The 23397-nt window shown below is 36.9% G+C and overlaps 1 protein-coding gene across 1 annotated transcript; it reads right to left on the bottom strand.

Annotated features, from left to right (window-relative positions):
• Positions 1 to 925: 925 nt before the first annotated feature.
• On the bottom strand, positions 926 to 23319 carry TUBGCP5 (tubulin gamma complex associated protein 5). The gene is given in 24 exon segments (XM_010726995.3): positions 926 to 1267; positions 2657 to 2757; positions 3859 to 3947; positions 4501 to 4626; positions 5421 to 5599; positions 6557 to 6677; positions 6788 to 6872; positions 7150 to 7332; positions 8235 to 8423; positions 9658 to 9856; positions 10762 to 11030; positions 11214 to 11329; positions 11860 to 12062; positions 12288 to 12519; positions 12793 to 12886; positions 13438 to 13527; positions 14178 to 14295; positions 16349 to 16484; positions 17495 to 17574; positions 18782 to 18878; positions 20762 to 20870; positions 20961 to 21014; positions 23045 to 23112; positions 23114 to 23319. Coding segments are annotated over 24 exon segments (3102 nt in total). The 5' UTR covers positions 23231 to 23319; the 3' UTR covers positions 926 to 1220.
• Positions 23320 to 23397: the final 78 nt, after the last annotated feature.

Here is a 23397-nt window from a genome sequence, read left to right as displayed (position 1 = left end):
AAAAGCCATAACTTTGCAGGAACCTGTTGAGATCTGTCTGTTTACACAAGACAACAATATTTATACGTGTAAAGCAATGCAGCAAACTCACAGCTCCAAAAACAGCTTTATAACGTGAGCCACTGTTCCACAGCTATTATTAATATACTGCACTTATATAGCAGAAACACCCCTCTAACTTTAGTAAGTTACCACTGAGATTCAAGCAGAAACTCACACACAACGGTCAAATTCCAATTATTTAATCTTTTATTTATTCAAATAAAAAGGCTGTGATTTTCTTCTTCTAAATGTAGGTGTACACATGTCAGAATGACAAAAAAAATCATGGGGATGTAGCAGGGTTGTAAAACAAGCCCTACATCCACTTCTCTAAAAATGTACCCTTTCTGTATTGTGATCTACCTCTTTACAAGAAATTAACTATTAAATGAATGGCTTTGTTTGCAAAAGGCTTTGAAGGAGAATGATCAAGTTGTATCTGATAACCTCTGAAACATCTCAGCAATCCAACAGGTAAAAGCAATGTATTTCACACTATCATCTTCGTCATGCTTAAGCTGACAAGTTTACCACCAAAATTAGTATGCTTTCATCATTTAACATCAAAAAATACCAGTATTTTATGGCCTGCAGTAACCCACTTCAATTAAGTTAATGTTGCTGTTGTTTTTTAATATCAGGTTATTGTAACAGTCATAATTGTTCTTCCCAAAGAGTGCTTAGGAGCCATTAAGCAAACAAGATAAATGGCTCTTAGCTTCTTTTTTTTCTCCCCAAAATGAACTCAACCAATCTTTTGAATAATAAGAACTGAGTCACACCACTGCACAGTGCCCTGTGACCTAGTCACAGCTGCAAAATTAATGGAAACAGTAAATCAGCAATTATTCATAATAATAATAAAAAAGATAAAAATACTTTATACAGCACAAAATACACTTCATATATTTCAGGCAAGATTGTTCACGCAGGATGCATTTTACAATGCACATTTTTTCATGTTAAAGCATATACATACAGAGAACAATACAGCCACAACCAATACACTTAAATACCTGTACATTATTTACATTTGAAAATACTTTACACAACTCCAAACCATCAGCATAATTCAACTATATACGTTTCAAAATGAAGTGTAAGATGCTTACAGTTAACAAAGGACATTCAACATAAATGCTGCTTTCAGTTGTTCTGCAGCTCAGCAGATTCAGGGGCTAGCTCTGTTCCATGCCAGCCATCAGTGACAGAGCTAAAGATTCCACTGTGAATCAAACCATTAAAAAAAATGAGTATTTGCACTTACATCAGTCTGCAAACATTCACTGTAACATTCAATTTCATAGTTTAAATGGAAAATACCAGTTTATTTTTTAAATGTTAACACTTCAGGATTTAAGATGGTAAGATATTTTAAATTTTATAAATTTCTGACATTTCTCTGGTAAGAACTGGCAAGAAATAAGCTCCTTTGTTTGAAATACTAATTGCAGCAAATGGCAGCAAACAGAAAACTGGATAAAAGTTGGGGGGAATTATGTGCAGTTAGCCATTCTCACAGACAGTTCTTGCAGACAACCTCTTGTTGACTGAAGAGCAGCGATAACATATAATCTCTTTTAGAAGCCCATCTCCCTTCCCTATTGGAAAGGGCTGATCTCAGAGGAAAAACAGGTGAATGTGCATCTAAATCCCAGCTAATTCAATTCAGAAGTTGCAACCTAGCTCTAACTGGCATTGAGAACCCATTTAAGCTAGTATCAGGCTGCAAGTAGAAGCACAAATATCCTCTTCTTCTGTTTCTGGTACTGAGTAACCTCCAGCAGGCAGTCAAGAGCACAAGGGCAGCTGCAGCTAAGGCATCAAAATTCTAAAATGTTATTTGTTCAGGCTATTCCCCAGCTGTCACCTAGCAACATCAGAAAATGCTTGTATACGCTCTTCAGGTCTTTGTTTTAATTACCTATTTAGAAGATCGCTTTGGTTGTATCAGTCAAGGGATACAGGCTGAGGGAGCTGGGCTTGTTCAGCCTGGAGATGAGAAGGCTGCAAGGAGACCTCAACTGCACACTTTCAGTATTTAAAAGGAGATTATAAACAGGAGGCAAATCAACTTTTTACAAGGGTAGACAGTGATAGGACAAGGGGGAGTGGTTTTAAGCTCAAGGAGAGAAGGTTTAGATTGGATGTTAGGAGGAAGTTCTTTGCAGAGAGACTAATAAGGTGCTGGCACAGGCTGCCCCGTGAGAGGCTGTGGATGTCGCATCCCTGGAGGTGTTCAAGGTTGGATGGGGCCCTGGGCAGCCTGGTCTAGTGCCAGATCTGGAGGCTGGTGGCCCTGCCTGTGGCAGGGGGTTTGGAACTTGATGACCCTTGGGTCCCTTCCAACCCAAGCCATTCTGTGATACTATGATCCTCTCTTCAAGCAAATAAATAAACTGAAGATAGTTGCCATGAAAAATAAATTATGGTACGTATATTCTAAAATGAATTAATTCAACTTATTCAGAAGTAAGGCTTTATGTTTCTCTGAATACTTCATTTATTATTTTCACAATTTTCACAATTCTTTAATCTGTACTGACAAATAGATTAAAACTTAAATACATTTTGTGTGATGAGTGCAGGTATATGAATAGCATCATGTACTTACGGTGAGGAAAAGAGCCTCGGCAGACAGCTTTGTTGAGGACAGTTACAAGAAACATGTGGCAGTTTTTAAAATCAGATTCCATTTTCTCTATGGATTCCATCCTACAAGAAGTATAAGGGAAGTACACTTACCAGTCAGTCAAGCAACTGTTACCTTCAAAATATAACCAAAACTTCACAGTGAACAACCAACATGTTCTTCGCACTGCATTCCATCTTCAACTTAAAATATTTCAGTTATATTTGAGTATACCACTCTAGAATCTAAACTGTGGCCAATTTAGACTGAAGTGCCTGAACACTATCAGAGCGGCATTACTAGTGGTTTTGTTATTCCCTTATAAGTATTTGCAGTTACTAGGAGGAACTTTGTGGTTTCAGCTGAGAACCACTGTTCTGAGGTACTCACAATAGTTTTCAGGAATTTCAAGACAAACATTCCTGGTCCCAATTGCTTTGGAGCTCTTTGGGATAAACTTACACTACCAAATAAAACAAGGACACACAGGGCCCCAATCACCCACACTGCTTTCTTATTACAGAACCACAGAACACCACACAATTGTAGGGGCAGGAAAGGACCTCTGGAGATCACCTAGTTTCTACATGAAAATCTTCACTCCAAAGTCAACTTTCACAGACTTCAACATCTCCATATTTTTGCCCTTGAAATTTTGACAAAGGTTTTATAATGTGGACAGTCTAAGTTGGAAAAATAAGGTTATTTAGATGTTAGATTTAGATTTATCTACACTTATTTTTAACCTACATTTATTTTTAAGAAAGACAAAAATGCACTGCCTTCTAGAATGACAGTCATGCAAAACAATCTCACTTCTCGTGAACCAATAAATGTCAGCAGCTGGCTGCCTATGACTTCAAATCACAGCCAGAAAACAAGATGATAAACAAAACCTATGAACATCCCATTTTATCACTGCAAACAAATATGGATGAAAACCTCTCTTTGTTGCTACGCTGTACAACCTTTTCCAATATTTTAAAGATACATACAAACCACCCTTGTAATTAGAAAATACCAAACACACACTCACAGAAGCATATGATACTTGTTATGTTCTAAGATAAATTTCACTTTTGTTAAGAAATAGTGATTAGCTTCTGGCATCCAGCATTAAACATCTCAAAAGCACGTTCTGAGTGAAATCATGAGTGTGTTTTATTTTAGGTACGTATACTTACTTCCAAGCCCCCAGACCCGCCTGCCAACGGTCTGCAAACATCAGCACTAAATTTAAAACTTTCATTATAGCTTCTTTGACAAAGCTCACCTAGAGTAACAGAACAAAAGGAGTAACAATCAGCAAGTAATTGTTAATGAAGTGAATAATCATTTTCATTATTAAGGACACAAACGTATCCTATGCCTTCTAACCTTATCTGTAAAAATGGTCTCCAAGGCATAACACAAGTCTGCCCAGTTAAGATATGCTTTGTATTTGCCCTCATTCATTTCATGATTATTTCAATGAGTATTAGTACAGACAGTATAGGGACAGATGACTGCAACAACAGACATGTCTCTATGTGTACAATCCTCATTACATTTCCAAGCCTGTTTGTTCAAATCCCAGCATCTCTAAAAAACAAACGTATGTAAACTCCAGTGTAGATAATTTAACTTTCTCTCCATCACAGAAATGAAGCTGAGACTTGCAAAGGAAACAATATCAGTGTTAATCCTAAACAAGTTACCATTTCCTCAAGAGGATCTATTTATCACAATGTACGTATGAACCGCAAAACAGGCACAGCATCATTAGTACTAAACTATTTTCATGTCCTGCTGAACTCAATACATCAAATATTTCATTTTTTACCCACCTTTTCTCTTAGTAAGCAACGATCATGGATTGTAGATAGGTATCTGTAATGAATCTTTATTAATTGATCTAAATCTTTAGCTTCTTCTACTTGGTGCTGAAATTCCAAGCCAGTACTGTGAAGAATCTTAAAGAGAAAACCACAGTTATTTAAATCCTATGCTGCACACAAATCCTTGTGACTCATTTCCAAGACTTCCTTTTTGAGAGCCAATAACTGCCTGATACATTCACTCTTCCCTTTCCAGTCTCAACTTGGAGGCTCAGCCTCCCAGCTACTATAAGGTGAAAACTCTGAACTCATCTCATAACTCAGTGACATTTTGTATACTTTGCACAAGTAGGAACATTATCACTACACACAGGCAGATACATTAGCTCTGGAGGAATCAATTTGGACTATATTATTTCATTAAAGGCCAAAAAAAGGCAATTGATTAGATATGAGCCTTCTAGATGTTACCTTTATTTTTGAGTAGTAATAATTTTGGATCTGCATAGCAGAGATTTTTTAGAAGAATCTAATTACAAAAAACATCTGCAGCAACACTTTTATGACCATAATAGCTCTTGAGAGATTGTTAACAGTTTAAAGAAGCCTATTTTGGCATGCATTGCACACACAGCTCTGGTACAAACAGCCAAGAAGGAAAAAGAGATATGAAAAAATAATATCCAAAGATCAGTCTGCACATAGAACTTGTGAAGCATTTTTAGAATTGATTTTAACTGCCCAAGTGAAAGCTGAAACATTTTTTAGCTTAAACTTTAGATTAAAATCACCTTGCAGAACAGACATTAGAAAAGGATTTTGCTTTACTAACTTCCCTCTCTTTGGTCTGGATAGTTTTAAATAAAAAATAACATTGCATTTACAGTTACAAGTTCTTAGCATAAATGAAATTATTATATAAGACAAACCCGAGTCATGATGTAATTGTGCAGGCTGTTAACAAAATGCATAAGTTTCACTCTTAAGAGGAACATGCGATGTATTTGTTGTTTTATACTTTCTGTTTGTGGTCCAAATCGAGGAAGTGTTCCGTGTTCTAATAAAGGTCCCTCTTTAACCTGTGAGTTTTCTGCAGCACAGACTAGTTCTAAAAATAAAACATATTAAAACATTTATGAAAACAAACTGTAGCTAAGATGTTACTATAAATCAATAAAATTGATTTATTTCTCATTACTATGCAAGATACACTGATATAAGATTTTTCTTGCAATTCAGGTGTTTTATTAAAATATAGCAGCAATATATTGTATTTTGAAAATATAAGTACAATGTAATTTGATAAATACTAGAATAGGAAATGCTATTTAAGAGTTAATTATGTAAAAAGATAATAAGTAAGTAAATAAATAGGTAGATAAATAGATAAATAAAGTGTATACTATCTCCACAAAGGGGGAAATACGTAAAACACAAAGCCTTATCTGTAAAGTTTTAACAATAGAAAACCGCATACTTTTAGGAACAGAATTTAGCTGATGTACAAAACACAGATGAAGCACCAAACTCTAATTTGATTTTCCAGGACACGAATCACATATCAACTTCATATACGAAAGGAAAAGCATAAACATTAGTACAGATTAAGATCTCACCAGCAGATCTCTTTCTACAGACATCAAATTATTAAATTGTACCTTAAAGTGTGTATTCTTATCAAGTTTACTGTTTCAATCTCAACTTCAGTATTTTTTTCATCTTGTTTTCTAAACTTGCTTGCAAGATATTACTCACAAAAAACTTGGGCTATGAATAAGGGGGGGGTAACGGACAGATCTTCCTACAACAGCAAGGTAGGAAGATCATACATAAACCAACTAGACCTGAACCAAACAGGCAACAAGAATGCAGGAACAACATTGTTTATGAGGCTGAGGAGATGTAAAAAGCATGTCCTATTTAATATGTCTGAACTGTGAAGCTAAAAGAGATTAATATTTTACAGATTTAATCAAACTGCTCACTTCAAAAAGCAGCAGACCATTTATATCCTTAGACCCCAGAACAAGTTTTTAGAGTATCTCTTATTCAAACAGTTTCTTACCGTCAAATCTTAGAACATCTAGACTATACTTGGCCCACTTTATTTGTAACAAGAGCAGAAAAACTTGGTTGTAAATTTTTTGGCACTCTAGGCTTATAACTATGTCCACAGGCCAAGGAACCTAAGAACAGCAGAGGATAAGACAGAAACAAGAAAAGGTAAGTCACATTAATACAACACTTCAAATCCATTCTAGAATAAAAACCAGCAGCAATATTAAAGTTACTATACCTTATAACTTAATGTCAAGCCATCTAGGGTGTGGACAGGCAGTTTCTTCTTTGCTGTATCAACACTTTCAAACGATATAGACAACCTTTACAAGGAAAGAAGTGATTTTATTGGTGGTGATCTAATTCTAAATTAGTGGCTACTTGCATTAGAGATTTTTTTTTCCACTTTCTTAAACATTGCCTAATTTAATCTGATAGAGCTGTGTTGAAAAGGTGACAACAGCTCAAAGCTTCACTGAAACAGATTCTTGCAATAAATATGCAGTAATTAGTATCGAACTATGCCAGTGAAATGTATTAATACAGGCAGACGTAAAAGAAACTGTAACTAAAGTCTATTTTACGGGATTTTGCATTTACCTTGAGCTGTCCTCTGGATAGCGCTGTCCTACTGCTTCTTGAAGCTGAACATTTAAGAAGGCAACATTCTGCCAAGTTTCTTTTTCTCTGATTTTGTCAAAAATGGATGTATAGAAATCGTACATAGTATCTCCAGCTTCAAGTAAGAAAAAGTTTCTCATAGCTTGCAAATATTCTACAAGCCTAAAGAAGGAAAAAAATACAGAATGTTACATAAGCCTTCATCATACAAGCGAAGCCAAACCTTAACAACTCTTCATTATATGTGCTGAACAGAAATGTAATGAAATCCACTGCTCAAGAAAGCCTCCAAACATGTTCAAATAAAACAAAATAATCAACTCATGTTTTCCTGTCAACTTGAAAGGTATGTTGAAAGGCTGTCTTCAACAGATGTGATCATGGCATTCAGCCTTCTTACAGGCCAGGCAATTCTCAAAAATGGCTTAGAGTTTGGCAATCCTCTCCTTCTTTCTGAACACAACATAAGAGAGTTCTGTGTAAGAAAGGACTTCAAAATGGAGCTCCAGAACGTGATGATAGTGATTCTTCCTTCACAAAGCAGTAAGAAAAACAGTACCTCTGCATCTCTTTCAAAACATAACTACAAAAATTCATTAAGTACTTAAGGTAGCTTAAAAGCATGACCTCTTCTAACCACCTAAAAGCAATAGGCCATTTTACTTCATGTTGTAAAAAAATATTGCATAACATTGTTTCACGTAGTATAATTTCTATATCACCATAACCAAATTTCAGACTATATAAATACATTCTGGCCTCCTAAAATTCATCTTCCAGTTTCAAATGACAAGACTATTAAAAATACTGTCCAAAACAATTTCCCTGTTTTCCTTCAGTGGGCGTTCAACAATGTATTTGCTGTTGGTTTCAAGTAGATAGTTTCACTTGTGACCATCTCAGACCTCCCCTTTTTTGTTAAGTATTTCCTTGATGATTCAATTAGTACAGAATGGCCTTTAATTCACATTTGTGGTTTGTTTTTTTTTTTAAGGAAAATTCCTGCTTTTACTTAAATGGCATAACATTGATAATTAGAAATGCTAAACACATTACTTTCTTACCTATAATCCTTCTTTAAAGTTTGCATTAGATTACCACAGCACTCCAAGTATTGCTTGTCTATGTGAGGATAAAGGCAAGACCTCAGTGTCAGTTCAAAAGTCTGGCAGGTGACGGATTCTGAGGATCTATCCACACAAACATCCCCACCAGTAAACTTTTCATGAAAGTCACTCTGCTCCAAATATAATCTTAAAAATCAAATAAAAATACTTAGGTTAGAATACATACATATTGTGCAAATTATAGAAGAAAAATGTCATACCTAAGAAAATTTTAATCAAAATTGGAACCTCTGCTCAAAAAACAGGATTGCAGAATAAAAGCTGTTTGCAGCTATTAATTGTAACTGTTATATTAAAAGTTATATTATTACTACATAACATAGAATTAAATAATATGACAGTTGCAACCATTAATATATTAATTATTAGTTTCACCTAATATAGTGACCAGGCATAAGAATATGAAAAAGGATGGCATACTAATTCTTGCTAAATAATGCTAAAGGAGTAATTACGAAAAACAACATCAAGTTTGAACACTATCCAGCTTAATAAACCCTTTCTCATTGGAACTTTTAAAACTATGCTACTGTTATGCACACACAGTAGCCAGATGAACTTCCCTGTAAGGAATTTTTTTTTTTAAAAAAAGCAACAATTTGGGGAAAATAGAATTTGTTTGAGGCACCTTGAGTATAAGGTACCTGTGTTATTTGCAGGCAATCTACATTTGTGAAGTTTAATTATTATTGTATCAGAAAAGGTCAACTTATTATAATGATGTTTGAAAAGCTGCTCAATAGTTGAATCCAGCGTGAGAAGCCTGGTTCACTGCAGATATCGCCCTGATAGACTGGATGAGTCAGACACTGAATTAACTTACCTATCTAACTTAAACAAATAGTACCAACAACTGAGAGAAGTGATAGTTTTACCTATTAATAATTATGATTTCTTTAAAACAACCTCCTCTGAAGTCTGAACTGAAAACACAGAAATTGCCAACTAGTATTTAGGAAAAACCTCAATAGCTGTTTTTTATTTGAAATGACAAAAGAAAAAGATTTTTAGTATATACTGCATACAAATTCCAAGCAAGCACATTTACAATTTAGATTTTACCATAGCATTCATTACTCAAACACTTATTTATGTGCAAAAAAGGTCATGAGAAAGGCTGCACCTGTTTACTACACTAACTGATGTAAGCAGCCAATTCCTCACTGATTTGTTTTTCTCTAACTAAGCAGAAGGGTAGTATTTATTGAGATTCTGCCACTGATTATTGGTGTTCCTCTTCATTCTGTTTGCTTGTTTACTGCAGCAGCAATAAAAATTTGCTTTACCAGATGTCACTGAGCAGAACATTGCTCTCAACAACACAGCAGGAAGATCATTCATCTAGTGGGTATTTACTTACCTGGCAAAATTAATAGCCAGCAGTGGGTCATGGACATCATCCAGTTCCAAGTGCCTTTCTGCTATAGACTGCATCTTTATTAGGCTCTGCTTGGTGGCCTGCTGCTCTGTAATAATATCTGGAACAGACTCTTCCCCATGCCTCAGGCGAGACTGCACGGATTCCAGGAACAGCGTATACAAACTCTTCCTTTCAGCATCTAAACTGGGCAACGTGTTTCATGCTAAGATTTCATTGTAAGAGAAAATATCGCCTGAACTACAAGACCAACTGCAAAATCCAACATACACTTGATAGATTTTAAACAAAATTTAGGCCACTTCTCAAGTGCTTAGAACTAAATATTGCTAAATGAGTGGGGCTACTCCAATGCTTCAAGTCAGGCATCTGGTTAAATGCACTGCTAATTAGAGACTGTAACAGAATTTCTTTCTCATAAAGGCAATTCTCAGCACCTAAAACAACCATGTTACAGAGGGAAACAAGCCTATGGAGAATGCCAACATAATATTAACCAGCTATCAATATTAACCCCACAGAAATTGCATGACCAAAAAATGCATTTCATCTCCTCCAAAATAAATAAAAAAATAAATAATCAACATTGATTACCTGCTACACTATGTTTTACAATCATTCAAAAAAGTAACCTGGCTACAGATAAACATAAAAATGTCAGTATAAGTTTCATCTAGTTATTAGTAAACTTTTTTGGTTGAAGAAGTACTGTATGTTACCTCGAAATTACTCAGCCACTTAATAATGAAAAACAACTATTTATTAGACCAAAACACAGTTTTACTGTTTACTGTTTGTCTAATAACAAATGAAATGTTTTGAAAGCATATGAAAACAAGTTTATGAAAGTTTGAAGCAACAAGACCTGAAGGGAGTACTTGATCACTGATCATTGTTTGCTTTGTTCTTGTCACTTGATTGCATTGGAAGAGTAAGTTTTCGATCAGAACTGGAGTTACAAACCATGATACTGACATACAAGGAGGACAGTTAAGTTGTTCTATAGCCACAGAAACACCGTTATATAAAATATTCCCATGCTGTTAGTTACCCTATGGCATGATACTCCACCAACTGACAGCTCACCCCTGGATGCGGCCTGCTGTGGAGAGCCATCTTTGCATTGAAGATTCTTCAACAGCTGCATGGATTTTCCAGCCATGATGATTTGCTTTAGCACAGGTTTCAGAAAAGAGACCATAGTGTGTTGCCTGCTTGAAGGGGCCTGATCACTGCCAGAACTGGCACTGGCATTATCACTCATCTTCTCTTCATTCTCTGTTTTTTCTGACACACTATATAATGTGTAGGTAGCATACCAAAAATCTCTGTGATTAACTGGAACATTTTTGTTCCTGCAGAGAAGGATGAAAAAGAAAAAAAAAAAGAAAAAACAATGTGTTGAATATTTTCCTTTTTAAAAGATGAAACTTCCTTACTAGAAGGTTTATCGTCATCTTTGCTGTATACGTAGCCTTTCTTTTAGAACAATCAAGAAGTTCTTTCAAACTTTGAGTGTCCAACATCAGCATCCCTACCTCTGAATGATGAATTCCTTTGCAGGATCAAACAAATTGCCGTGGACAATCCACTCATCCACTGTCTGTAAGTATGGCCTCACAGTCTCAACCCAGAGAGAAAACAGAAGGGACACCTGAATTTAAAGAAAGAAAAAAAAAAATAGCTGAACATTTTTCCAGTAAATATTACAAGCAACATGGCAAAGTCTAACCCATTAATTGTATGGCAGTAAGTTTATAAGATATACTTAACTATACTTAATGATTTTTAAAGATAAAATATTCAACTAAAAATACAGGCCTCGCACTATAAATGCAGACATGCATTGTGCAAGTTTCCCCTTATTACTTTTGTCACTGCAATTAGACCCAAACAGCAACTTTCATTACTCTCACTCTGACATTCCTTAAATAACTGATAGTTGTAACACACTGTGGTTTTATAATGGACACGGTGACATCTACTACATTTTCACTAATGCTCATCTCCTTATTAATCTTGTAGGTAGTTTGAGTGAACTCTCATCAGAAAACAGTAATTCATTATGGCTACCAGATTCATCCTCAGTTGCTGAAGGACAATGTACTCAGTCAGCAGAATGAAATCTGCCTTACCAAATATTCTAGAGTATGATTTCATTAAGGAAGAATGATTTTTGCCTACCGTTTGCTCAGATGCTTCTCCAACACTGTCATATTCAAGAATAGCTTTGTAAAGAGTATTAAGCAGATGAGACGCTCGTACAACATTTCTAGTGTCAGGTGGCACTTCTGCTACTCCTGTGCTAAAAACCTTGTGAAGTACCTTCAGCTGTGCCAGGCGGGGAGACAGCTTATCTATTACTATTGAAAGTGTGACTGTTTTGTCTGGGGGAAAAAAAAAAAAGGAGGGTGGGAAAGATGTATAAAGGCAACGTGCAACAGAAAATCAAATATTCTGGTATTGCTATTCATGAGGTTTTAAAATGAAGCATGGCGTCTTTCACAGTTTCAAAATGCATTCACATAATATTTTGCATGCTTCCCTCATAAAAATTTCCTTCTGTGCCTCCCTCTTGTGAAATATCCCATAAAATTTCCCTTGCACTGTACCTTTGTTGATGATGCATTTTTCAATTTCGGTAAGTTCTTCTTTGAAGCTAATGAAGTATTTGTATAAGGCCCACATAAAAGCTTGGTATGTTCTGAATGGGGCTTCGGTGGTTTTCTTTGGAGTAGAAACAGTTTCCGGGCTGTGTCCCATCACTTCATCAATAAACTTCTGCAGTCTAAACACAACTTGACCATACGCAGCAATCTGCTCCAACACAGACCTTAGGCAGTTCTAGAATAAAGATATATATATATATATTTTTTTTTTAATGAAAGCCTAACAATTAAATCACAAAATATTTATCGGAATAAACATGCAATGAAATTCTGCCATCTTTATTGTTTCATCACTTTCTCACATATAGGAACAGCCCATTCCACTCTGACTAAATGAAGAACAATTACGGAAACGTTACTTTCCCACAAGCAGTGTTAACTTCCTAGTTCCCAAAACTACATCTTCCTACTGACAGATACATTCAGCTGAGATTCAGAAACAACTTACATGGGTTAAGTGAGTTACAATTATATCGTTCCGCACAACCACTTTTCCATCATTCAGCTGAAATATAAAGAGCTTTTTCACTCCTGAAAGTAGCCTTGAAAAGAAACAGAAAGATTAATGCTTTTTCTTTGCCTTTATGGACTCACAATAACATTAGTAAAAGAATCAGCTCTGCCTTACCTACATTTCTGTTTTCAAATGAAAGGTGCTCACAGATCAACTGTAATGCTATTCATACTGTTAAGCTTTTGCTAGAACAAGAACAAAACACTGACACTAGGCAAACTCATCCTAGAGTTCCTCTCCAAATAAGACATCTTCCAGCCATGGGATAGATCAAAACCTACTTTGCAAAGCTGGACACTGTATTAAAAGACTCTAGGGCAAGGTAAGAACAGCTTGGTTCTTCTTAACAGTTAGACTTGAGGAATCAATACATACAAGCAGCAGTAAACTATTTTCTTTGTAAATCTCAATGGTTAAATATACACTAGCAGCATCTTTGTTGTCAGCAACACTGGAAGCTAAAAGCTCTGTAATAATTCTTTCTTCAGATACAACTTCAAAGATAAATCTCTTATTTCCTTGAATGAGGATACAAAAACATAGAAATTTAAAATGCAAGCTTTTCGATATTGCTCTTACCAAAGAGTTTCCCTTATAACCTGGGTTTCTGTGACTAGTGTTCTCTCTTCTGTCACATACAAAGGATCACTGGTGTACAAGTGGTGGTCCCTGGTAAAATGTGAAATGAAAACAATTTAAGGCCTGAAATCGAAGATCAATAATCTGAAAGTAAGGATGAAGCAATACTCTTAAGGCTCAGTTTTGCTCTAATTGTATATGGATAGATACAATGTTCGTGTAGACATTTTAAGTCAGTTTGTTTCCATATTGCTAAATATAATACTATGGAAAACATTTACTGTCATCTAGTTGTACACAGCAAGGCAAACAGTTAGATAGGAAATAAGTAATGAATTTGATATTTGTTTTCTGTTTTTAATTATTTCACATTCAACAGTATGGAAAGTTATGGAGTTAATCTTTCCATTCCAAAAACTAAGCTAAAAAGTAAAGTTTCAATTTCCTTAACTCATTGCAGCAAATTCATACTCTATCTCAAAAGTTTGCTTCTGAAATTGAAACTTGCACAGGCAACTACGAACTCTTCTGTGTAGTAATGCACAATTCTTTCACAGTATTTTTCATATTTTAGGCCACAATGATTATTCATATTTGTACTGTTTGATTCTTTATCAGAGGCAGCAGTTACACAAGCAGTAACTATACTAGCTTTATACTTTACAGTAAAGGCACTTAATTAAGTGGTTATTTAGCTTTACGTGCCAGCAAGGAAGATGCGAGTGACATTGTTTTCTCACCAGACTGCAGCTAGGTTGGAATGCAAGTGCAAACTATGAGAAAAACGAGGAGCTCTTCCTGTCCAGTACTGAGGAACGACATGCTGCTCCAGCCAGCTGCGGGCATCAGGCTCCCCAACTGTAAAAACACACGACTGTGGGTGAGGTATTTTTTATTTGTTCAGGAAATGCTTATGATAACATTTCCGTGTGTTTTTAATAAGCCTATCCGCTCAGCTGCAGAAGCAAAGATCTTTTCATATAAATCAGAGTTTTCAACTGCTTACATTTCACCTTGATCATGTGACTTGTGCATCATGCATTAATTAACTCGCACAGAAATGTCTCACCTCCTAAAGTTGTAAAGTTGTACTCACCTCGAGTACTGTGTTCAGTTTTGGGAACCTCAGTACAGAAAGGACATTGAGGTACTGGAGCAGGTCCAAAGGAGGGCAACAAGGCTTGTGAAGGGCTTGGAGAATATGCCCTATGAGGAGTGACTAAAGGAACTGGGGCTGTTCAGTCTGGGAAAGAGGAGGCTGAGGAAAGACCTTATTGCTCTCTTCCAGTATCTGAAAGTGCTTACAGTGAGAGTGGCGTTGGTCTCTTCTCACTGGTGACAGGACAAAGGGAAATGGCCTCAAGTTGCACCAGGGTAAGCATAGGTTGGATATCAGGAAACATTTATTTACAGAAAGGGTTGTTAAGCACTGGAATAGGCTCCCCAGGGAGGTGGTTGAGTCACCATCCCTGGATGTGTTTAAAAAACATTTGGATGTGGTGCTCAGGGACATGATTTAGTGGAGGGTTGTTGAGTTAGGGTAGTATGGTGAGGTTGTGGTTGGACTCGATGATCTTTAAGGTCTTTTCCAACCTGAGCAATTCTATGAATCTATGTCTTAAAGAAAGAACTCAGAGATGTACCTAGTTTTCAACTATTCCTCAGAGAATGCTTTTTTATTTCAGGCAATTTTCATATGATATATGTACGTCATGGTTTTATGATATTTGGTTATCAGTATTCCACATCATAACATCATGTAGTGCACTGGGAGTTAAAGAATCAATGCTCCAGGTCCAGGTACCTGTCCATGAAGAGAAGAGCTACTACATACCACAGAGGACTGTTTGCTGTTCTGTTAGCATTTCCATTCAGGGGGAGAAGACAAAAGGCCTTTGTAGGTCACCTGATGAATCATCTGGCTCATGTCTGTTGCTTGTCTCATCTCAGCATTACAGTAAGGTCTTTGGCTTTTGGACACTCTCTCTCATATTTGATTTATTAGCTTAAATTCTAATTGTATTGTATTATACTGTATTATAGTGTGTTATCTTGCATTCTGATATCTTATTTAGCAAAATAGTTTTTCTCCTCAGATCAACACTGCTGTTTTGTTTTAGGGCCCATCTCTCTATCCTTTTCCAAGGCACAGATCTGTGGGTCCCTCTGTCCTACTAGTCACAGGACTGGGCCAAACCAGCCCATAAGCCATTGGCAATACAAAACAAAGCAGACTTCAAAAATAAACTGCCAAATATCACCATTTTTGTCATGCTGTTCCTTTTTACTATTCAGTACATTACACAAAAATGTTTTTTTCTTAAATGTGATTACTAAGAAAACCATAACTAATCTCAGTAGATAACTACTACTTCTACAAATTATGAATATTACAGACTTCTTATACAGGATATCATAAATCCAACAATATTCTATGTGAAAATCTACTGCTATAGTTAATATTCTGTGAAACTATTCAAAAATAAGCCACCAGTGTTCTAATGACATAAAACTAATTTTTTGGAAGTGTTTTATACCTAGAACTGAGTTAATGAGTTTTGTTGCCAATTAAATATTATTTTAGCATCTTGATAGTTAATAAAAAACATTTACTTTATACCCATAAAGCTGCATGCTACATCCACTTTGGAAGTTTTCATTTCTGTCTTTGAGTATTTACGCTTATTTCCACACAAATAAACAGAAGCCTTCTCCATTAGCATCAGCAGAAATTAAATCAAGCTTTCCATATTGAAAAATTAAACAAGTAAACACTAAAGTGAATTATAGGTCTAAAATGCAGTATCTCACTAAGTATCTTTAGTATCTCACTAAAGAATAATAAAGCAGTATTTGTTTGTAAAATCTGAGTATGTATGATTAGATTAGAAACATTAATTCTTAAACTAACCTTTCCAGGAAACATTAGGTACTGTTTTCTTGTTTGGATCTTGGTCTTCTAAAGGTGTTCTGTCTACTTGAATACCCGAGTCCTCCCTGCTCAAAGGCTGAGTATCATCCTCCTCCTCACTTTCTCCAGACCAATCCTAACAAGGAAAACAAAACCCCACATGTTCCATTACAACATAATGGACAGTTCCTATACTATATACTATACTCAGTTCCTATTGACTTGTTGTAGCTGGATATAACAATTTTCTTTCTTTCACTACAAAGCTAATTCAGGACATTAAGACTAACATAACTGTCTCACAGAGACTGGTTTAAATTATATTAACATTAAAGCTGCAAATTTTAGGTGGAAGAAGCATTTGTATTTATCTGCACAGAAACTGAGCACTGTAGAATAAAACACACGCTACTGATTTTTCAAGCTATATTCCTCATGCCCAGTCACAGGAGAAGGCTCTGATGATGATATGGTGCTTTTCAAAGTTACTGATAGAAATTCTCCTCCTGAGACTCAAAATGTAGCATGACCTGAAGTTCCTCTGCTTCTTACTTACCACCAAAACTTGTCACAATACTGGCAAGATTGTAACTTTTGGAAACCCACCTTAGGATGATCTGGGAAAGCCACATACATTCCATTAATTTCAACTTGCTTGGAAATCTGTTGTAGTTCTCATCTCCTCTTGCCATATACATTCTACTTTGATGCTAAGAATTTCATATACTGCTTTATACTATGGACAATATTTAGTTAAGGCTAGCAATCACCTATATTAAGTAGGAAAGAGGTCAAGAAAGTACACAGGCTGCCAAAGAAAAGCCATTTATTTTCTCTGAAACCTTTCAGGGGGATCAGAATTTAGGAGTGGAAGAGTTTAACTATAGAGCTAAAGGAAGTTTTGATTAGTAGCAGGCAGACGACGCCAGCTCAGTCAGAACAGAATGAAGAACACAAGCATTTCTATTGCAGCTACTCTGTTTGAGTCTGCATGAATTTCATGGTGTTAAGTAGGCAACAGCATGCCAGGGAATCCTTTAAGAATCAATGTAAACAGAGCACACAAAGTCAGGGTAATTTAACCAGATCTCCAGCATACATCAGAACAGTTTATATGCTTTCCTTTTACTTTAAGAAATTACTTACTGGTGAATCTATGCCTGGGCCAAAGTAAATTTCTTCTCCTTCCAACAAATACTTTCCCCAATCAAATTTTTCTTCCTTTTCTAGGAGAAGTATAAATAAAGTAAATAGTAAGTATCACTTCACTCTGACTTCCTTTGAAAACAAATTCCAGAGCTTAAATTACCTTTATACTCTAAATCTAAAGCAAAGACATAGCCATCCACTTAAGGTTACACCACTGTTCTTTTAACAAGGTTATACACTTTGAACATGACACACAAACTGTGATATTGACTATGTATATTCTTTATCTATGAGTTCTCAATTTTATTGTTTATACACTCAAAATATGCAGCACGGAGTGCTTTTGACACATTTATCTCTATTATGTTACACTAGCCTATCCTTCAGTCCTGAAAAAACATGCAAGAATGCAACATAACACTAAGTGTGACTACTCCATTAGCTCAGTGGAGACAGTCTAAATGTGTAACTTACAATCATAGTGGACAATAAACAACAATAAAGCAAGAATTGTCTTACTCTCCTAAAGACACCACATATCCATGATGTGATGTGTCACATTTTAAAAGTAACAAATCACACTTAGAATATATTATATCTTAAACATGAAGCTTACTCAACTGTAATTAGAGCTGTTTGAGATAACCTCTTCATATTCACATTCCTGGAATGGGCTGAAAGTGCATTCAAAACACCGCCGAGGGAATGTGCAGAGATCATTCAAAAAGGAATCTTAAGATGCAAGATTTTCTTTAGGTTAGTCTGAAATATTCTTCTTTCAGTCTACGATACAACACTGCAAACAAATGGGGGATGGTATCCACTCAAACTTAAGCACAAGCCTCATTTTAGGCACTGAGTGAAACAGTCCTACTTCAGAACGCAGGCAACTGGGGTCTCCCTCTGGGAACCTTCAAAGGTATTTACCTTTCCTTGACTACATTGGGAACACAGGAATTTATATTACCAAAGCTGTTTCAATACATATCCTATTAAGGTGCAAGACAGAGACTGAGGATAGAAACAAGCTGTCTGTCTTTGAGCGTGTTAGAGCTCCCAAGGTACTTTGCTGGCTGGAAAACTCAATAATGGAATGTAACATGAATGGGAGGTAGGAAAGGTTATTTGCAGGCTATTTGAAATGTACACATCGTAAAAAAGACAATCAATAATGCACCTTGATGTGATGGAGATAATAAAATGGAGAGGGAAAACAGCCTTCTTATCAGCTTGTATTAACTGAGTGCATCTCTTGTTAGCAACACAAACATCTTGTAAACTTACCTGCTTCTTTTTCTCTTGGTTTTTCCACATAGGTGGTGTTAGATGGAGAATCAGACAAACATAGCAGAAGAGACAGTATGGAATAGTGTGTATCTGTCTATAAAACACATTGGGAAAAAAGCTAATTAAAAAGAGATTGAAAAGATTTTGGTTAAAAACAACTTCAGTCTATTATCTTTAAGAATGCTCACAATTAATTCCCTCACCTCAGTCCTGAACTAAAAAATAAAATCTGCAACACAATATCAAAAGTTATCTGCTCTCTTCTGCCCACCAGCTAGCTGATCAATATGCAAACACTATAAAAACACTTTCAGCTGCCTCTTACTGAGCAGCTAATCAGGTGATTTAGAAAAGAGATAAGAGGAACCCACAACTATTGTGAAAGTAAAAAGTCAGCTGAGGCCAGGGTAAGTGTACACAGCTATATCAACATGGACAAAAGAAAAGGGCCTACAGGTATCTAAGTCTAATTCCTCACACTCATATGGTTTGTTATTTCAAATAGAGGCTAACTCAAAGTTAGCTAAAAACATTTCACTAAAACTGCTACATTTAGATATCATCTTCAACATCATCTTCCCTCATCTGAAAACCTACGCAAAGTGTTAAGGACACATTTTTAACTCTGATATTGTGCTAAAGCAGTTTTGAAACAGGCCTTCAACTAAGCTAGAATATTACAGCAACAGTGGTATTTGGCAAAGATTGGTGTTATGGTCCTAATTCCTAATACTTGCTTAGAGGACAACCACTGCTGTCATTAGTGAGCTTTCTCTTTCTGAAGCAAGATTTTTCATTGGCCTCATTCTGACCTTCCAGAGTTCTTCAGCAGAACACTCCACATCTAGCCACGTGGATATTCTGCTATCTACATCCCATATACATGGACTTAAAAAGAAATACATGAAAAGCTCATTGGGAATGTGATCCAAGACCACTTCTAATAAAAACTCTCAATTTTTTTGTAGAGCAGCATCACCCTCAATTAGCGTACATGGAGTATAACATGTTCCTACTGAGCATTACTGACCTTAAGAGTTAGTCAGAGAGCTTTGGTAGGTCATCAGCAGAGCCACAAATGAGAGCTGGCGTTCCACTTAGCAGGCACAAAACTGTTAAATACCCAATCTTCCCAGTTATGTGACACTGCTAAAAACTAAAAGCAGTTTAACTTCCAAGAATGAGATATATAATATCTCCAGCTGTATTCTAGTCACAATTGGAAAAAAATAAAAATAAAAATAAAAATGTCTTGGGATACTTGCAACATTCAATTATAGAATGTTTGCTTGGATTTTTGTTTTTATTCGACTCTCAAAACAAGTTAAAGGTTGTAATTAAAAAAACTAAGGAGCACAGTACAGTAACTCAAGATGTGCCAGCTATTGAGGGCGCCACATTTTTTCCCACAAAGTAGAAGAAAACTAAAAAAAAAGTCCAAAGAAAGGTATATGACAGCAGTTCAATGAGAAGGAGAATTGACTCCAACTATAAACAGAGCCTTGTATTAAAGAATGACATTATATGGAGCAAAACCTCTCAAATTGCAAGCTCAAACCTCCTAATAGCAGAAACTTCCAGACTGCTCCATTTGGGAATAATAAAATCAAAAGGTTCAGATTCATTACCTAAGGTAAAAATTTGGGCAAAGCGCAAGAATTTCTGCTCAGCCACTGTTTTAAAACATCTACACAAGGGTTCAGCTACATTTGTACAATGTTGACCACAATACATTTGCTTGGCAGTGAAAAATATGTTAAGTTGTGAAAATGAGCACACTGGAACACTGAAAGGACAATAAGACTGCTTCTCAAACAAATAGGGAAACTACAAAATACAACTCTAAAAATACATGATGTGAACAGCAACCACAAACCCTACTGCTAAGCCATCTGAAATTTCCAACATGACATTACAGTAGAAGCTCACTGCATCAAGAAGAGTGCAAAAAGGAGAAGGAAACTGTAACATACATACTTTTGTTTCTTCTATGCTTGGGAGCGGTGAATTCAGAAATTTTTCTGTTAATCTTTTCCAGCTTGCTGCTTTTCCCAGGTCAGAATGAACTATCAATTTTTCATGTATTCTAATTAAAAAAAAAGTACAAGTAATGCTTCAAAAAAAGTTAACTAATCCATTATTAATCCATAAACACATAAATAAACACATAACTCACCCTTCTATAGTCCTCTCTACTTTATGGCTGTTCACATCAAGAAAACGGTGAAATCTGTATAAGAAATCTGTATTAGAAGATGCTTGATAAGGCAACTTACGTCAGAAAGAAAATAAAGTCAATTTACACGATGGCAATTTTTTTTAATCTTATTTTCTGTTTAACAAAGCCTGCTTAATTCAGCAACATCATTAAACATCAACAAAATTTAATCTCCGTGCCTCTTATCTCAAGGAGGATTAAGGGCAATCAGCCTTAAAGACAGAAAAATGGAACGCAGCTTAAATTTAACCAGCAATTCCAGATGAATGGAAAATTACCGCAGTAATAGCAAAATAAGTAATTAAAGTATGTCATCAGTTAAGTCAAGCAGAGCAAGGAAATAAAAAAAAAATACTGTCAAAGTCATCTGTGTCAAACGCACAAATTATCTGGGACCTGTACCACAAGCACAGGCAAAACAAACACCCACATGGAAAGGTCTGCAAACCCAAATGAAACTCCTTTGTAAATGGCAAAGGGCAGTGCCTAAAAGAAAATAGAACCTCATCCAAACAAACAAAAAGATAAACCAGCAAAAGTAGCACGCATAGGGATAAAAAAAACCCAAACTTGTGAAAGGTACAATAGACTTTGCAGAAGACATCAGAACACAAATAAGGTTCTTCAGTTAGGAATAGAGGGAGAAAAAACAGGAAATGGGATGTAACAGCACTGAGCACATGAGCAAGATTCAAGATACCAAGAACACAGGCCTGAAAGCTACGCTAAACTCATATGACTGCAGAAAGAAATGAAAATCGTTGCCTCTGAATCAGAGGCAAAAGCCAAGTTTAACCAAGTGAATTTGGAAAAAACAATCTAACATCACTTCATGGTCAAGGTAATGAGCTAAAAAATCAAACTGCAAGCCTAATAGCAATGCTTTTTAATAACATCATTGAAGGATAAAGACATACCTGTATTTAGGAAATGAAGAAGAACTTTTCTGTTAACCACGGATCTACTAGCCTGATTTTAGATGCATCTAAGGCTTTGGAATAAATACCAGATGGAACAACTAGAAATGACAGTAAATAGTGGCAAGCACAAGAACTGGAAGACTTAGAAGAAAAAAAAAAAAGGGACTAAGAAAAGAAAAATTTAAAAATCCCATCCAAGGCAAAGATAAGTTGTTAAGGTGAAAGAAAGTTATTAATGAGAATCATCAGAGGTTTTGAGAAATCCTGGGGCCATGAGCAACATTTAGCCTCAGCATGACCACTGTTACAAGCAATGTTTCTGATCTGGCTACAAAAGGATTAAATGTAGTGCTGTGATACATAATACAAAATACTTCTGGTAAATAAAAAAAATCACAAGGGGACAGCAGTTACACCATATTCCCACATTCCCAATGCACACAAGTGGCCTCCTGAATATCTATCCAAGCTGAATTTGTCAAGCCTCCACACTGTTGTCCAACAGCTATTCAGTGTTCTGTATAAAACAGCCTTATTTGAGCCTATGAGGAGCTGATTCCCTGCCTCACTCAATGCAACTGCTTATCTAAAAACTGGATTTAAACAGCATTAAAGTATGGATTCAGCGCTCACTGCATAAAGCTCAGCAAGCACATACGGCCCAGCAGTAGCATCAGCCAACTGGTGGTAAGGGAAACTGGAAACGGGTCATGTCAGGAGTGGCAGCAGACAGTGAAACGGTGGTTGTGACAACTGAAAAAGCAGCGCAGGGAAGTTCAGTAGGAACTGGCTGGCACTGTAACACAATGAAAGGGATGCAGCCAATGCAGGATTAAGGGAGGCAGGTTAAAATACACCATGTTTACGACAAGCTCAGATGACATTCGGTATCAGCAACGCTACAGGCCGGCAGCTCGCTCCCCTGCTCACCACGCACAGCCATTACTCTTCATTTCCCGGCAACCAACAAAACGCTGCCCGCTGAGGCGAGGCTGTCGAAGGGCACCTTCTCCCGCGAACACCGCAGCAGCGGCTCAGCCCTCCTCCGCAGCCGCCCACAGCGCAGCCCACACACGAGCCCCGGGGCCGTGCAGCGGCGCTCCTCAGTCCGCGGGCGCTGACCTGAAGTTGGACCAGGCGAAATTCAGCGCCGTCTGGAACCGGCCGCCGCCCGACTTCCTCCTCCTGCTCCTCCTCCTGCTCCTCGGGGAGGCCGGTGACGCTGCGGATGAGGGCGCGGACGGTCCGGTCCTGCTCCTGCTCGAAGCGGCTCCGGCGGCCGGGCGAGGCCAGGAGCGGGGCCGCCATCACCGCGGCGCGGGAAGGGGACCTCAGGGAGGCGCCACGGAGCCTCCTGCTGCACCTCTCGCGAGATTTCGCAGCGACTCCTCACGAGAGCACAAACCCTCCGTCAGTGTGGGGAGGGGGGAGTGAGGCGAGAAGGGAGTGTGCGCATGCGCGGGGCGGGAAGGTAG

Source organism: Meleagris gallopavo, chromosome 1 (genome assembly GCF_000146605.3).
Source record: "Meleagris gallopavo isolate NT-WF06-2002-E0010 breed Aviagen turkey brand Nicholas breeding stock chromosome 1, Turkey_5.1, whole genome shotgun sequence".
Taxonomy (NCBI): Eukaryota; Metazoa; Chordata; class Aves; order Galliformes; family Phasianidae; genus Meleagris; species Meleagris gallopavo.
This window is presented reverse-complemented; position numbering and strand designations above follow the sequence as displayed.